The 18,216-nt window shown below is 37.4% G+C and overlaps 1 protein-coding gene across 2 annotated transcripts in view; it reads right to left on the reverse strand.

Moving 5' to 3' along the window:
- The window catches only part of ARHGEF3 (Rho guanine nucleotide exchange factor 3), a 261,653-nt gene that overhangs the window by 136,360 nt on the left and 107,077 nt on the right, over positions 1–18,216 (reverse strand). The window contains exons 1-2 of one of the 2 annotated variants that reach the window (XM_030568683.1): positions 17,276–17,380; positions 920–982 (exon numbers count right to left, since the gene is read on the reverse strand). In XM_030568683.1, the coding sequence (XP_030424543.1) occupies positions 920–982; positions 17,276–17,308 (96 nt within the window). In that variant the 5' untranslated portion in view covers positions 17,309–17,380. Of the gene's footprint in view, positions 1–919; positions 983–17,275; positions 17,381–18,216 lie in introns of those variants that run through there. The other variant, XM_030568685.1, reaches the window with a different exon arrangement.

The raw sequence follows: 18,216 nt of genomic DNA on the forward strand, positions 1-18,216 counted from the left end.
CTCTTAAAGTGTAAGAATCTCCTCATGTAAGAATTATAACCTTAGTATGAAAAATAACAGTTATTTCAATTTACTGTATACTTGTCCTCACTAAAAGCCTGATCCAACAGTCATTGAAGTCAATGGGAAACTTTCAGCTCCTGAAGCTAAATAGTGTTTTAAACTAAGCAGACACTGATCAGTGTAGTAAAATCATCATTTACATAAAAATGAAATCAGTGTTACCAAATAAGACTACTGGATAGCTCAAATTTATTTACAGAATCAGTTTTGGGGGGTTTTTTGGAGGCGGGAGCGGAAGGAGGAAGGGGAGTCTTAAGGAGGAGACAGGCGGAATCGAGGAGAATCAGCCAATTAGGAACAGCTTATTTGAACAGAAAACTGTACACATTTCAAAACTGTATCCTTTGCGTAGAAGTTGGCTTCTAAATGTCAGAAATATTCCACAGAACAATCACAATATAGGTCTTCAGTAATGATGCACTTAGCTCTCACTATTGCACTAATACTAAGGTTATACACTTTGAAAGTATTAACATAATGCATCATTTGATATAACTGAAATAAAATCAAATCACTACAATGATGCAATGGAACAAATTCACATCTGGTTTAGTGTCTTGGCTTCACACTGAGTTTTTGTCCTGATATTTATCTAGGGCTGGGGATCCATTACTTTCTAACAACAGTCTATACTTCTGACATTATTATCCTCCAATTATTACACTATAGGAACAGGACATTTTCAGTTTAGTTGGCAATGATATGTTAAATTTAAGTTGTATGCAAAACTAGTGTTATTTCAGGTCATGAATGAACAGGCTGCAGCAGAAATGGCCAATGTACCTCTGTTTCAGGAAACAACAGGATATCCGCATTTTAGTTCAAGACAAAAAAAAACCCTAAAGAAATTACTCACGCTTGCATCAAGGCTGCAGATACTGATTGCATCTTCATCTTGGGTACTCTGTTTCCGTTTCTTCTGTAAAATAAAATGGAAAGAAAAGCTCAGACATAAGTAAAGATTACTAAGCTGCCAGCAAGAAGATCTTGAAACAGATAAGTAAGCATGTAACAGACATCACAAAATACTACTTTAACCATTTGTTCTTTCTTTACGCATATTGATAGTTTAAGAGGATAACAGCTACATGTGACTATTAGTTCTATATTCACTTTTTTGTGCCACTGTTTTCTTATTGGCTTGCTTCCTCTTCCTATCCTCCCACCTCCTCATATCACCTCACAGTAATTCAAACAATAAACCCCATTTTAGACATAATTCAGAGGTAGTAGAATAATTAGCTGCATGAATCAAACTTGCCATGGCTATTTGTTGATAAAAGGATACAGGATCTTCAACCTCCATGTAGGTATCCACCAGACACCTATTTTAATCTGACGGTAGGAGGATGGTAGCTCTGTCAGAGCAGCATAACCTCCCTAGTAGTAATTTTAACACATAACATCTTAATGAGAAGTTAGTGAGAACTTTTTGACTGAAACTTATTGCTCAGATACTGAGCTGTCATTTAAAGACAGGTGCACTCTACTATTATCTTTAAATAAAACTTTCCTACTTTATACAAGTAAATGTAAATACTGGGAAATATTTAAGATTTTTTTTAACAGAACTAAGCTTATTTTATAGCTAATTTTGCATGCAGTTCACTACGGACCAGTACAAGGCCTTTCTACCACATAAGCCTTCAAAATGGTGCTTAAGTGGGACTTTAAGTGGTATGTAAGTCTAGAATGGGATCTCTGCATAAGGGGTTAGTTTCACCTTTTGTTAAATGTCAGGCAAGGCTTGGGGGTGGTTATATTATTATTAAAAAGAAGAGTATCTGTATAAAAAGGTCAACCCTAATAGTTTCAAGGGTCTCTTGATTATTTCTTTTGCATAAGGTTTCAATTTAAATGTGACTCTAAATCATTTTTCAGAGAGTATAAAACCAAGCCAGTGTGCACTCTGTCATCATTATTTATTACTTTGATTGACCCAGGCCACTATTTTACACCAGCACAACAATTGTAAGTCATTTTCAAATAACTCATGTCCATTTTTTGCACTGTTTCCTGGAAAATGGCGGCATACAAAAATCTATACACTTGGAGGTATCAAAAACATCAAGACTCATTTCAGAAAAGTGATCCAAAGAAGAATTGAACTTCTGATCAAAACAAGTGCTTCAGCCACCACAGCCTAATGGGAATGTTCTGTTCTCTTACAACTATCATGCTTCAGCAAAGTAGACGTCAAAACTTACCAGCCCAAATCCAACAGTTTCACTTCAAGCATAGTTCCTGATGCCCAGAATCAAATTACTCTGAGCAGAAGCAAATATTCTTGTAGTGCATTTGTTTGCCTGATTGGGTCCTTATATAATTTTAAAATGCACTGTGCTTATTCCATTTCTGAATGTGATCAGTTTCACAAGGCTGCTATTATTTTCCACTTACAAGTCTTCCCTAATGATGGTTGAGACTGTTTGATCTTTCCTTTCATGAATTGTTAGAACACTATGCACCCCACAAAAGACACACAAACCCCCTGCATATTAATATAGTTTAATTAATTATGCCCCAAATATGCTAACAGTTGCACTACTGGTAAAGACGATGGGTAAAATTTTCAAAAGTGCCTACGTCACTTTGAAAATGAGTTTAGGCTCCTAAGTCACATGAGCACTTTACATTATATAGTTATATTAAAAATATTTTACTTCTAACCAAAAACATGAGAGAAACACTTACACATTGTATATTGCATGCAGTTTGACAAGACAATATGAACATTTTATATTAAAATTACTTAAAATAAGGAAATAAAAGTTGATTTTGTGTGTGTGTGTGTGTGTGCTCGCATGCACATGTGCACACACAGTTGACATTAGGTCTTTCCAATATATACATTTCAACAAACAAATGCTATCTCCAAATAGTCAACATGACAAAGTTTGAAAAACAAGTGAATTTACACCACAAGAATTATATTAAAATTTGTTTGGCTTTTTGGTAAATAAGTCAGTGATCCCATTCTGTCACAGTCACTTTTTTGTTTTGTGAAATGACAGACACTCTTCTGATGTCTTCACACAAGTTCATCTCAAGGAGAATTCACTATGCCCAGTGAAAAACAAATAGTATGAAAAAACATTTAACAGAGCTCTGCATATTCTATTGCACCAAACTGATTTAGGAAACAAGAAATTTGATCCTTATTTATCCAGCTGTGTTGTCTCCCTTGTCAAACAGAGATAAGTGTTTGAGATAACTGAAGATTTATTTCCCACTGTGAATTCTATGTGTGGTAAAGAAAGTGAGTAAAAACATATAGATGACATACTGGGCCCTGGTTTTATGGCAAGACCCAAGTTTAAGTAAGATTCAGGATTGTTTTCCTTTTCACTGAAGTATTTGAATATTACAAATCTTTAAAGAAAGCCCCTCAAAACAGTGACAGTCTATATTCTTATAGGTCTGCACACTCTTAAAGCAACATATAATTCGCCTGTACTGCTTAATAATGGTAAAACAATAAGGTAGCTTGACCACTGTAGTCAATATCACTAATTCCTACCTTACATCCAGAGATAAAGCAATGAAAGAATAGCTGCTTTGGAAAAGATACAAGACGACACGATACAAAAAACAAAGCAGAAGAATGCAGTGTAGCTGTAGCAGTGTCAGTCCCAGGATATTAGAGAGAAAATGTGCGTGAGGTAATATCTTTTATTGGACCTTCTGTTGGTGAGAGAGACAAGCTTTCAGGTCCTGGAAAGGTACATCCAGCATTAACTGCAAAATGTAAGGTGGAATAGATTATTTAGCATAAGTTGTTAGCATATATTGTAACTACTGAAGATAAAGTGGCCCACTAACACCTCTGAAGGTATAGGACAAAAAGAGGGAGTGAGCAATTTACAGATTGTTATATTAAACTATAAATCCAATGTCCAACCCCCTCTCTTTCTCCTATGACTGTGTTAAGGGTGCACTCTACCTTGAATGGTCCCTTATAATATGTGTTAACTAATTACGCTAAACAATCTCTTCCACCTTGCCTTTTACCGTGACATTCAGAGTTCCTTTCCCAGATCTGAAGAAGAGCTCTGTGTGTATGCTCAAAAACTGGTCTCTCTCACTAACAGAAGTTGGTCCAATAAAAGATATAACCTCACCCATCCTGTTGTTTGTCTAAAGCTGAAGAAGTCAGCCATGTATTTACTTCTATATTTTAATAACTGTAGATGCTAACTGGTGCCAATGACTACACCTGGAAATATCATGGACAAGTGTTGCATAAATGTACACGAGTTAATATTAAGACTGCTCACTTCTGACATCTCCGCTTTTCCAAATTGTGGGCCTCTTTGTGCAGACTGTAAATCATGCAGAATCAAGTCAAACCTGGCACTGGTTTTTGTGACATGGACCTAGACTCTAGATCAAGCAACTGTTTTTTACTGTGTTCCGTGTGCAGTACTGCCAGTCCCAAGCATTCAAAAATCATGTGTTGAACCCCATAAAATTATAAGATTAAAATATAATAAATGTTGGGTGCTTTTTATTTGCCTTTTGGGTTTTCAGCCCCTACTATATACTTGGTGAACATTTTCATGCTTTTCCCCACAACCATGAAATTTTTATTAATCAAAAACTGATACTGTCACACAATCACTTGACTCATGGAGCTTGGGCTTCCAGAAAAACATCAATTACCACGAGACTTGCAAGAGTTGACAACACTGTTAATGTCTTGTATCTTAAGCTATTCCACCTCACAATCCTAATTTTGATCTTTTCTGATCTTCCTTTTACAAGAGAAAAAGGAGTAACGTGACCCCTCATTTAAAATGACTTGATGTCAGCATACTCTACCCTACAATTTGGTGGCATCATAAAACTAGGCGCACAAATAGAGTTTATGCAAACTATTGTCAAATAAAAGGATAGAAAGCAGAAAGAGGGGGAAATGGCTTATTTAGAAAGTATATATACATAAATAATTTATATTTTGAAATCTTGGAGGAAAAAAGTAAGTTACAGCAGCTTCCAAGTTCAAATAGCTATCCTACAGAAAACCATCCCACAAGTTCTCATACTGTTTTGGTAGAAGAGTGTCTGTCTCATGGACTCCTCCCTTCTCATTCATGAGTGCATGAACCACCTTGACTATCATTTCTAATCAAAATGACATCCCTATGGCTACTACAGCAATTGCTGACATGAAGAAAGCAATACAGTAACTCCCCACTTAATGTTGTAGTTATGTTCCTGAAAAATGTGACTTTAAGTGAAATGATGTTAAGTGAATCCAATTTCCCCATAAGATATAATGTAAAAGGGGGGGGCGCTAGGTTCCAGGGCTGCTTCCACTATTCTGCAAGTACCAGGAGCGGGGGCTCAACCCTCAGCCTGCCCACTCCACCCTTCCCGCATGCCCCCACCATTGACCCGCCTCTTCTCCCCCACACTTCCTCCCCTTTACTTTGCATGCTGAGTCCTGGCTCCTCCCCCTCCCTCCTCTCCCTTCTGAACACCGCAAGCCAGCTTCATATTAAAATGCAATTATGCTATGTTTGAATCTCTTCAGGGAATTAAACAAAAGAAAAAGAAAAAGCCCAGAATCTCATCCTCACAGTTATAGCCAGGATTTTATATAAAAGTGGGAGCAAAAAGTAGAGGACTATTTTAAAACCATAACAGTTGCATTTTAGCATTTTTTAATTTCAAAGCAGAACCAGATTGTGAATTCTCACATGAAGACATAATGGAAATGTTTAACTGAACCACATTCTCCCCTTTTACAGTGTGCGTTATTGAACACCTCTTGCTGTTACGTTCTCGTGCAAAACATTATCAGCAACAAGTTAAGGACAGGCTGGAATGCCAGAGGAACTCTGGTCTTGACAGCCAAACAGCAGATGCGTAAATTGGAGGCAACACTCAGAATATTTTACTTTACAGAATAAACTAATCCACATTATTAATAAGGACAAGCATGATGAATTAATGATGAAAGACATATAGTAAAAAGGCAGGGATAGAGCACTACAAAATTTACTTTGTTCACATGGTAATGCTTCATAAGGTACTAATAAATGAATTGTAGTATATTCTGTATAACTCATAAAAATTCTACATACGTAACTGCCCAAATCCTTTCAGTTTACTCCGGAGGGTTTAGGTACTGGTATATTTGGGTATGCTTTGATTCTTCAGTCTCTGCTTTGCAAGGAAGAACTATGGAAGTATTCTTCTTTTATGCCAGGTCTACATACAAAAGTTGTACTGCTTCATCAGTAAGAAAAGCAAAAATAAAATAAAAAAGACAATCCATGGCTGCAACTAACATAATTATACCAGTACAAAAACTGTGTGTAGACCAGGCCTCAGTCTGTAAACCTTAAATCCATACATTCCAAAAGACTCCACATTTTAACATAACAAAAAGTTGGCTACTCCATCACTTCAAAGGAAAAGAATCCAGCTGACGTGTCTATACACTACCCAGGGAGGTGACATTCTTCTTCTTAAAAAGAAGAAACCACAGAAAGATAGGAAATATCTTGTGTATTTAAAAAGAGTATGTGCTTCAAATTCTAGAAGGGATGATGCATTATTCCCCTTTTAAAAATAAATATTTAGAATTTTGGTGAATTATTACATATTTATAAATCATATAAGGTTAATCATTCAACTAGAAAACAACAATTCACCTCTGAAGCTATAATAAAAGTTCTCTGCAATTACACAGAAATAAGGCAAGGTATAACAAACCTAACAACATTAACACTGAAGGACAGTAACAAATGACAGCACATAGAACATGATGATAGCTCCTTTGCTTAAGAATTCATTAAATGAATCTTACTCATGGTCACGTGGCCATGGATTAACAAAGAACGTGACATTTCCAGCCATGGCAGTGTTCCACCTAAAGCTAATTAAAAAATTAAATAAGAAACACAAGCAAATTAGCAAGGCTGAAGGATTAGAAGAATTTGAAGAAGACAGGACAAACTGTTGTAGCTACAGAGTTATCCAACAGCAACTATATATAGGCTTTTGGCCAATATTTTAGAAAGGGCATGTATGATTGACCCTTGGATCATCTGCTAAAATGTGTTAAATGTGATTCATTCTCCATTCCAGTCTCCTTTGCTCTGCCAAACCCTCACTGGTATAGAAAATTCTTGGTGGTAGTGTCTGTTTCCATTCTCACATACACAGCCACTTCTTGAGTCTCAGTTCAAATATTTAAAGATAATGTTTAAAGATAAGTGTTTTTAGTAAAACCCTCTTCAGTCTGAACTGAACAATTATAAACAGATTACATCAGGTGGAAACCAGCAAGTTAAAATTGTAGCAGACACTCACAGAGCCTTAAAAATGTGACTGCCCTTCATGAATTTATATTCCTAAAAAATAATGGTCAAATTTGAACTAATTTTACTAATTATTTTCATTATATGTATGTATGCATTACTATTTTTTCCCGATGTCAATTATTTTAATCTGGACAAGGATGTTTATTCTTTGATGTCTTTTTGTTAATAAGTATAGAGGGAACAAATAACTGATTACCTCCATACTGGATTTGTATCTATCTTTTTACTTCTCTTTTGGAATATGAAGCATAGTTTATCGTTCAAAAATAAAATGTATTTCTTCCAAATCCTACAGGAACCATTTCTCCCCCACCCCCTTGGTATGTTAATGAAGTGCCATATTTTCAAATACCAGCCTCCATCTCTGCAGGCACAAAACTCTGTGGGTAAAATTGTCAAAAGCACTTATGTGACTTTCATGACTAAGTATCACTGAAAGTCACCTAAATGCTCTTTGAAATTTTATCCCGGGCTTGCCAAAACTGAGCCTCCTGCCCCGAAAATAATGAGAATGAAAACCTGGCCTTAAAAACATAAGTAACAGGAAAGCTATCAGCAACTGTATGTTTTCTGATGAACATGTTTCTAGAAATACATTCAAAATACCACAAATGAATTAAAAGCCCTCTAGTAAAAAATGACCACTTCACTGATTCTAAATGTACATTTGTATGATTAAGCATTACCTGATTTTCACTGCCATTCAGTGCTACAGACACACTGTGCAAATAAATGTCTAATTCCATGAATTTAAAATCCAAATGTTAAATACAGTTAAACTGTATAATAACAAAAACTTGAGCTTCCTAAGGTAATTTAAGTAGCAAGTAATCAGTGTCCCTACCATATTAAAATATTGATTGTGTGCATTGCTTGAACAACAAACACACATAGAAAAATTCTAGTTGTATCATATCACATTATGTATTAGGTTATCCTCTTATCTTAAATCATGTAGTATTATACAAATCCAAGATAATACGATATGACAACAAAAGCAAATATGCTGATATGGGTAGGATAGCACTAGAGTGGAAGGACTGAATTTTTATACACCTCTACCTCAATATAACGCTGTCCTCAGGAGCCAAAAAATCTTACCACGTTATAGATGAAACCACGTTATATCGAACTTGATTTGATCCACCAGCACACGCAGCACCGCCACTCCGGAGTGCTGCTTTACTGCATTATATCCGAATTTGTGTTATATCGGGTGGCATTATATCGGGTAGAGGTGTACCATGCACAGAGAGCATGCCCAGTTCCTATCAATATTACCTAGAATTCAGCATGTTCTGTAACACTGACATATTACAATGAAAATGAAGAACAGGACTTATAGATTCCTACGGATAGGAAAGGGAGTGTGACAGACAGATCACAAGCCCAGACAACAGAATGTGCTGTATAAACAAGCATGGATCATTCCATCAGCATGCCAAGAAAGGGGCACTCATGGAACATGATTAAAGATTTGAACACAAACATGTCACGTACTCTATATAAGCCATCTGGACAAGTTAATATTACTATAAGGACCTTACATTCTGAGATTGTATTAACTTTCTTCTGGATTAAACCCCAAGAAGAAACCTCAATATTATATGGTTCCAGAGGTCTATGAGAAGAAACAGACTCAGAAATAAATTTAGAAAATACATGAAAATTAGTGTCTCTCACTGAGATAAATCAATACTATTTAGGATCTTCTCTCCATATTGGGGAAGTACTGGTAATCCAAAATCTGAATACCCCTGAAATTTGCAGTATTTAAAATCTGGATCTGAATTTTCTGACTTGAGCCTATCTCTACTTTAAATTCCGAACAAAACTAGGAAAAGACGAAAATTATAGTCAATATCCTGTCCTTCTCCAATGGGGGATGTGTTGTTGAAAAATCTGAGATAATGAGAGAGTAATCCCTGTTCATTTTAAATGTCTTTTATTTAGTTGATTAGTGTCATAACTGAAATATTATTTAATCACAGTATTTTCTATTAAATCATAAGTTTTCCAGAACAGCATAATGCATCTGTGGTCAAGTAGCATTTATCTCACTACAAATTTGTTCTTATTATTTGTTGTATAATTTATTAAATTAAAACAGGTCTGGAACAGTTTTGATTTATACCCTCACTAGGAAATGGTTTGGGTGTCTGTAAGTCCTTGATGCCTAATCTTTCATCTGTGCTTCAACTGCAGATATAGCAATAGGTGTGTGTGTGTCTTGCACATGTGAGTAGGCATTCAACCTGTTCCCGTTGTGACTTCTCTGCACACAAAAATGTGTGCATTGGCTACTCATATATACACAGTGTACCCATTTCAAGTGTATACCTCTAGACTTAAGGACATTTTTCTTCTTTTGTGCCCAACAGACAGTTAAAAATATATAATTTTTAAACCAAGCCAAAGCACTAGTTCTCAGTTAATACTGCATCCACGGTAAGTGTCAACCTTTAGCTGTTTTCACTGAAGTGCTGGCTAAAAGAGTGTGTTCCCCCCTACCTTGTCAACCTCAAAAATAGCCCAAAGGGATTAATTTCTTTCCACAAAAACAAAACAAAACAAACAAACAGAAATCCCAACACATTCACCTTTGGGCAGAGACTGTTTTGGAAAGCTACGACTGTGTTTTAGAACACATGCTGTTAGTAATTTTAAGAATATAGCAGGTGCTACTAAGTGCCCCTCTTTCACGCCATGTGGGTCAACATCACTGGCAGGTTAAAAGCAGAATGCTTCCTGGTCTCAATATATCAAGACAGAATTGTTCTTCTCAGTTATTATCTCACAGGAGATGAGAGAGTACGATATCTAATTATACAGAAAAGCAATGACTTAATTACAGGAATTAGAGTAATAAGGCATTGTTACAGGAAACATGGATTGGCATCCTCTCTTCATCACCAGGTTTACTTTATCGATACCGGAGATTTATATACTACCACCTGGGAGAGGAAATACAAGATGTATGAAAATAACTAGATAAAAAATATCCCACGATGGGGAAGGAAGTAACAAATCTACTTTAGCCATTTTTGTTCCAAAATACAAGCATGTCTCACGCAGAACTGCACCAAAATAATGATGTTTTAGAAAACCAGTCTGCTCCTATTGCTAAAGCATGCCCTTCATGTAAATAAGGATTTATCCCTACTAGGTCAAAAAAGGGACTGCAGCACTTCTCTTCTTTATTTTAAATCACTTGAAAAATTGAAAGGCCCAGAAGACTGCTCTCCAGCATTGTTATTGGGGAAAAAAGATCTGTGTAAGAAGCTGGGTTTTGCCTCATATTCTAAAATGTGTTTATATATTGCCACATAAAAGCATGTCAAGATGCGCTATATTATAGTTGGGCTGTGAAATGTACATAAAGGTATGTACTTCAAGAAACTATTGAAATGTGTTCAGTACTATTCTAGCTCTCAAGGGATTATAAATATACTAATTTCAGATAGTCATTAGAAGTTTAATGGTTGATATAGCTCCAAAATAAAGTAAAATCATCAAGTTAGAAATTTATAAGTTTATATTTTGGGTAGGTTGGTCTCCTCGGTATAACAATGAGCTATACTGACCCAAACCACCTAAGTGTTTTATACATGTGGTTCTCAATTAACACACACAAAAAAACTGATTTGGATCCAATTTAAATTGGGTATAAAATTATCTGTCCAAAAGATTAATCTTCTTCCATTATAAGGTTAGTTGAACAATTACTAATTTAATATTTCCTGCCATAGATGGTAGGATATAACATCACAAAGCAGACTTTAGAAATGAACCACAACAGGCAGCAGTGGTGTCTTATTACTCAGCTTAATGCCAGCTTGCTTTGTGGTACTAGAAGACGACTAAGGGCTCATGTAAGATTAGCCATTTTCCATCTTATCATATTACTACCTTACTGGTAGTCAAGTTTCTACGATGAAATAAAAGTTACAGTAGCCAAAAGGAATTTTGTATTAACTGATACAATACAAAGCTCTTAATTGCAACTCCTTATTTGTGTGAGGAGTGAAGGGGGATGAACAGACCATGTCACGCTAATCCTATGAGCCTACTTTCCTACAATGGCTAACAAAAAGCCTATGATTTTCCCCTTGGATGACCACCTCTCTCTATCCCAAGGTTTCTCATTGCTATTTGATTAAAATCTAACAAATAGGGTTTTTTTAAAAGAGAGAAAAAAATAACATGTCCCCCACTTCAAGTGAATCCAAACACAAGTGAGTCTCAGAACAGTCTTCTTTGACCCATCTCTTTATTTCTCTTCTTTTGTATTTTAGTGGTACTTTCATGTTATACCACTGAAAGTCCTGAGATTTGGAAGGCAGCCCTGAGGACACGGGAAACCCCACAGGATCCTGAAGTAGATTTGCTCACAGCACAATGTTTCTTTGTAGGTTGAATGATGCAAAGTACATGCCAACAGGGCCATAATTTTGTAGGCTAATACCAGATTGAAGAAAAGCATAAAAGAATGATTTACCCAATCTTCTAACCTCTAATATATCAGTTCTTTATATAATATTGGTGCAAATAATTCATTTAAACTCTAACCAGACCCCCAACCTTTAAATTTTGTAATACATTAGCTTCTGTGTATGTTTCTACTGCCCTCTACTGTTTGGAATATGCAAGACCTGATCAAGTCTCCGACACAGCAATTCTCCTGTTCTCCTGTTCCCTGAAAATTTAATTTAAATCCTACTCCTGTTGATGACTAATGGAGAGTCCCTCTAGGGTCCAGCAATAGACTAAGTATTTTTAACAGAAAACTGCAAGTTCTGTTACGATCCCGTATGCATGCAGTTAGCTAGCCACCATGGGGTCTGTATATTGGTATGTACAAGGCCAAGAATGGTTAGAGGATTCAACTAAAAGCTACACAAGTTTTTATATCAACTACTAGAAACACACATGTGTCTCTTTGGATTTTACTGAAAATCTAATGGATGCTGTTACAGGCCATTATGAAAACAGGGTCCAAATCTCTTTGTTATTCTAAGCTGGGTACCTAAATTCACAACCCTGCCAGGAAAATGGCAGCAGGAGAGAGCATCCTTAGCCACCCAACTTTGAATGTGAAAAGTGAGATTTATTCTTTTGTCTTTGTAATGTGAGATGGATTTGAGATTTTGCCATCAAAGTAACAAAATGAACAATGAAAATCTCATTTGCTGTGTGTAACTAACAGGAAATAAGTATGCATATACAGGATGCTGGAAGGACAAGGAGCAGCAAAGCTTTGTTTGAGGACTGGTATTCATTCTCTTCTCCTGTTCCTTTTTGGGAAGGCAAGAAAGAGTACAAATTATTAGAATCTAACTGAGAGCTAAATATGTTTAGATCTATTTCATGGTTTGCAATAGATTCCTCGAGCCAAATTCAGCGCCTCTAGACACTTCTGCAACACAATGCTTAAAAGATAACAACTGAGAATACATACATTCTCCTGATATACAAGGAATTCTAAATTGGTCTTATACACCAAGGAGAGAGAAGGTGTAAATTAAAGTAGTCCCAAACATACTTAACTTTACGTATTTTGCTACTCTTTTCCCAGATAAGACCTTCTTTTCAAGCACTATTTGGATCAGATCAGTTCTTCGGGTGTTAAGCTCCCAAGTAATTCAACCAGTGAATGTGCAAATAGTTGTTCCATAACCCTGGATTCCACTGTCTCTGGAAATCTGACCTAGAAGAGGTTGCAGATTCTAGTCTTGTCTATTCAGGGAGAAGAAATTTATTATAGGGCCATGCTAGCTCTATCTCTAACAGAAAAAGTATTCAAAAAATAGTCTTGACCAGTGCTCTCCCTGTATCTACAAACTAGATCCAGTTATGTTTGTACCTTTGATAATACCATAAACACCTTTTGGTCTATCTGGGTATCCGTGACCTTTACTGGCAGCTGTTAACCATTTATTTGAAGTTCAAGCCCGGTTCATTCAGCTAGGTCACATGTGGCAAGTTGTGACGGACTCAGACCAGTGGGGTACAGGAGTCTGGTAGAGGGCAATATACTGGTCACTGGATGAGTAGTTTTCTGTTCCCTGAGTGACCAGAGCAGGGGCTGCACTAGAGTAATCAGGAACTTGCTAGAACCAATTAAGGCAGACAGGCTGATTAGATCACCTGCAGTCAATCAAGGTAGGCTAATCAGGGCACCTAGGTTTAAAAGGAGCTCACTCCAGTCAGGTGGAGAGGAGCCAGAGAAGAGGAAGTGTGGGTGAGGAGCTGGGAGCAAGAGGCACAAGGAGCTGAGAGTGAGAGGGTGTGCTGCTAGAGGACTAAGGAGTACAAGCATTATCAGACACCAAGAGGAAACCTGTAGTGAGGATAGGTGTTTGGAGGAGGCCATGGGGAAGTAGCCCAGGGAGTTGTAGCTGTCATGCAGCTGTTACAAGAGGCACTATAGACAGCTGCAATCCACAGGGCCCTGGGCTGGAACCAGGAGTAGGGGGCGGGTCTGGGTTCCCCCCAAACCTCCCAACTCCTGATCAGACACAGGAGAAGTTGACCCAGACCGTGGGGAAGATCACTGAGGTGAGCAAATCTGCCAATAAGCGCAGGACCCACCAAGGTAGAGGAGGAACTTTGTCACACAAGTCACAGTTATTTCACATGTGACCCTTATTAGCCAAGCTTATCCCATCTGATTAAGGGGATCAGCTGAAGCCATTTCTACTTGGTTCCCGAGTAAGGGGGGCTGCATTTGAGCTGTACTCTATCTTAGCTGGAAAACTGAAAAAACAAACAAAAAAAATCTCTTAAGTAGTTAGTATGTGAGTGTGAAACTACGCCTCTAGCTTTCTCCCAGTAAGAAGGATCTGTCTGGCTTATTTCATTGCACAACAACTTTTACACATGGTATTTTTTTTTGACTGATTCAAGAGAACCCTTTCAAGCATTGAGAATCCCCTGCAGGATTCTCATCACTAGTGAGATTGCACATGTTGCTGCACTTGCTCATCATACTAGTAGAATTTGTAGCAGAATTAAATAATTTCTCTAAACTAGGCCTGTACGTGAGATTCAACCAGATTTATATTCTAGGCAGCTGCAGTCATCTATTATTGGTAAAGCCCTAACAGATCACAGTCCATTTTGGTCAATTTCATGGTGATAGGATTTTTAAAATAATAAATTTCATGGTTTTGTGAAATTTCAGATTTAAATAGCTGGTGTTGTAACTGTAGGGGTCTTGACCCAAAAAGGAGTTGGGGGGTGGGGGGAAAAATGTGTCACGGTACTGCTACCCTTACTTCTATTTTTGCTGCTGACAGCGATGTTGCCTTTAGAGCAGGGTAGTTGGAGAACGGAGTCTGCTCGCCAGGAGCCAAGCTCGGAGGGCAGAGCCACTGCCAGCAGCAGCACAGAAATGAGGATAGCATGGTATGTTACTGCCACACTTACTTCTGCACTCCTGCCTTCAGAGCTGTGCCCTCAGTCAGAAGCCACCACTCTCTGGCTACCCAGCTGTGAAGGTGCAGAAGTAAGGGTGGCATGGTATGGTATTGCCACCCTTATTTCTGCACCGCTGCTGGCAGGGCGCTGCCTTCAGAGCTGGATGCCCGGCCAACAGCTGCCGCTCTCTGGCCACCCAGCTCCAAAGGCAGCGCGGATGTAAGGGTGGCAATACCGCAACCCCCACCCTAAAATAATCGTTACCCTCCTGCAACTCCCTTTTGGGTCAGGACCCCCAATTTGAGAAACACTGGTCTCCCCTATGAAATCTGTATAGTATAGGGTAAAAGCACATGAAAGACCAGATTTCATGGGTGGAGACCAGATTTCATGGTCCGTGATGCTTCATGGCCATGAATTTGGTAGTGCCCTAATTATTGGCCTAGTATTTTGCTTTGTCTCTGCTATCTCAATATTCTGCATTCAACATGGCTGTGCTACTATATTTAAAACCACAGACAGTTCCTGTAGTTAGTCTTTGATCTAACTACTTCATGTAACTTTTGTCAAAGAGTTATGTGCAAGCTATAACATTGCTACACTGAAGATACCGGTTATAACTTACAGAAAAACAATTTAGCTTTCTTTGTAGTGACTCATTGCAATGTCTATTCTGAATTAATTTTTTTTATTTCCTCCCTTATTGCAGCCAAGTTTTTCAAGGTAAGCACACAAAATTGTTCATGTAACTGCAAATACCCAATGTAATACACAGACTGAGTAGTTACATGCATCCACATATGCATGACAGACAACCACAATCATACGATACTGTATACAGCATTACGTGTTATATTTATTTATTTTCACAGAACTTCTAGCTATTTAATTAAAAATGAAGGTTTTTACATCTGCATGTGTATTTCGTTAAATCAGCAACAGTGAATGCACATAGGAGATATGATGAGTGATTTTACAAGACTTTGGCAATGTGAATCACATAAGAACCGCAGCTCTTGTCTCCTACCAATAAATTTAAGGCAGGTCTTGAAAAATGGTAAATTCAGTCTCAAAAAACAATGTAATACTTTCCAAAAGCTCAACTGCGGATTTATTCCTGCGAGTTAAAGTTTCAGAAAAACATTGTAAATAACGTTTACTGCTAACAAAACATAGAATTCTAACTGAACAGACATCACTTCACTATTGTTAATATTTGTATGAAAAGCCCAATCCAAACATTTCATCATCATGTAGTTGCTTAATTATTTCTATGTTGGATCTGAGAGTCTTCTGAACAATTGTGTAGGGCGACTGACCCATCCTGCTTCACACTATGGGACTGATTCTGCCACCAATATACATGGGCTAGTACTGTGGCTATTTCACCGAGTTTAGTGCTTGGCAACATGAGTAAGGTTGGCAGAAACAAGCCTAAACTTCCACTACGTTCCTTGAATGTGATAGATTTTAGCATTTTTTGTTGCTATACATTTATAATGAACAAAGGACAAACATGTTCCTATCTAATGTAATGACCACGTTGTAAAATACTAGCTGCAGTATTGCCAGCACAATGAACCCATTAGAAGATAATTTATGTGTTCTCTTTACTGCATATATATGGCAAAACACAGAGGATAAAATAAACCCATGAAGGATACATTGACAAGACCTGACTAATGATAAAGAATACCACGTGCTTCAACTTTTATATCAATATTTAATGTGCAAATATCCTACCAGGAATTAAATCAGCTTTAAAAAAAGCAAAACATGCAAGTAATTTGAAGATCGCCTCATTTAATAAGAAGTTCCCTAGTCGTCCAACTGGAGAGATCATATTAGGGGTTCTGGAATTAGACCAGTAAATTAGTTAAACTTTACCCACTTCAGACTTGATCAAACACCTGTTACTCATTATAAATAGCATTTAACCAAGTAGTCATATTGAAATCAATGGAAACACTCGCATGGTTAAAAGCTACCTAATGCAAGTAAGTGTAGCCACTGTTTAATATGTATTATGTATCTTCCTCTGTGCCCCGTCCAGAAAGTATGGATCTGTTACAACTCCACTTCAAAATCTAACTCTTTACTCAGTTCAGTCCCCACTGTTTGACAAAAGGGTGGTCCTCACATAAGGGTTGCAGAAGCAGGCCCTTCAGTATTTTTTTTAATCACTTCTTCTCTCATTTTACAGCAGAACCACCAAAAATAAATACAATTTTAAAAACTTTCTTTAGGCAGTATTATAGCATGTTACATATTCATGTTTTTAAGTACATCCTTCCCTTACATAAATAAATATACTCCCTAAACAACCCCTGGGTTACATGTCTATGTTACTTTAAATCCTGCCATGCATTTAAAGTAAACAAAAATCTGTGAAATTTTTGTGCACAAAAGACAGACAGACACATACACACACCCCCAAAGTAACATAGCCCCTGACATACCTGATGATGTATAAAAAAGCAACACCACACCATGAGGTACTTTGTAATTGTACTGTACTCAGATTTCAAGAGGTTTCTTAATCCTCTTTATACTAAAGTGGTCCCTTTTTCTCCTCTCCCCTTTCTGCAGGAACTCCCTCCTATGCAGCCACAATGTAGGACAGGAAGCAACAGCAAACTATACAGTACAAGTCTCAGAAGCTGAGAGATGCACACGAGCCCAACAATCTATATTTTGAGGGGTTCCGGTGGCTTTTTTATTTGTTTTTTTTGGGGGGGGGGCAAGTCATTCATCTCTGAATACTACTTTGCAGTTAATATATTTAAATGGGTAGAGCAGTTTTTTAAGAAAAAGTGCTACCAAGTGTGAACTACACTCTTTTGCTGCTACAATCAATGTGATTAAGATAATCACTAGTAAGTTTTACTAGAATAGGCAGGGCTATGAGGTTGTGGCTATGAGGTTCCCTAGTTATAGGAGAAAATGCACAGTACATGTGGGGGAGGGATGATTGTAGACTCTCGACAATGATGTTGTGCTTTTTTTGTCTTCCAAAATGTCTTGATTAGTGCCAAGTGTATATGCTTCAGTCAAGAAAACAAAGCAGACTGTAGCTATTTATTGGGGGGCTTTTAAAATATATATTTCATTGTAAACTTTGATTCACAAAGGTTTTGAAAGGTCCTCATGAAAGGGGCAGGGTAGTTAACTGGGAACTCCTAAGCCAGCAGAAATTAAGCAATAGTGGGCAAAGATCCTAAAAGTATAGAAGCACTGCTGAAGTGAGGTCTCAAAATAAGATTTTGGAAAGGGCCCAAGTTCTGTAGGAAAGAAACTGTGCAGGAACTTCACATGAGCTTACTCCTAGCCCTTCTGAGCTCACTAGTTCTACAGAACTGAAGCTAGAAGCTTCATTCCTGCTGATCTTAGTTGATCCACA

The sequence above is a fragment of the Gopherus evgoodei genome, chromosome 7 (assembly GCF_007399415.2).
Source record: "Gopherus evgoodei ecotype Sinaloan lineage chromosome 7, rGopEvg1_v1.p, whole genome shotgun sequence".
Lineage (NCBI taxonomy): Eukaryota > Metazoa > Chordata > Testudines > Testudinidae > Gopherus > Gopherus evgoodei.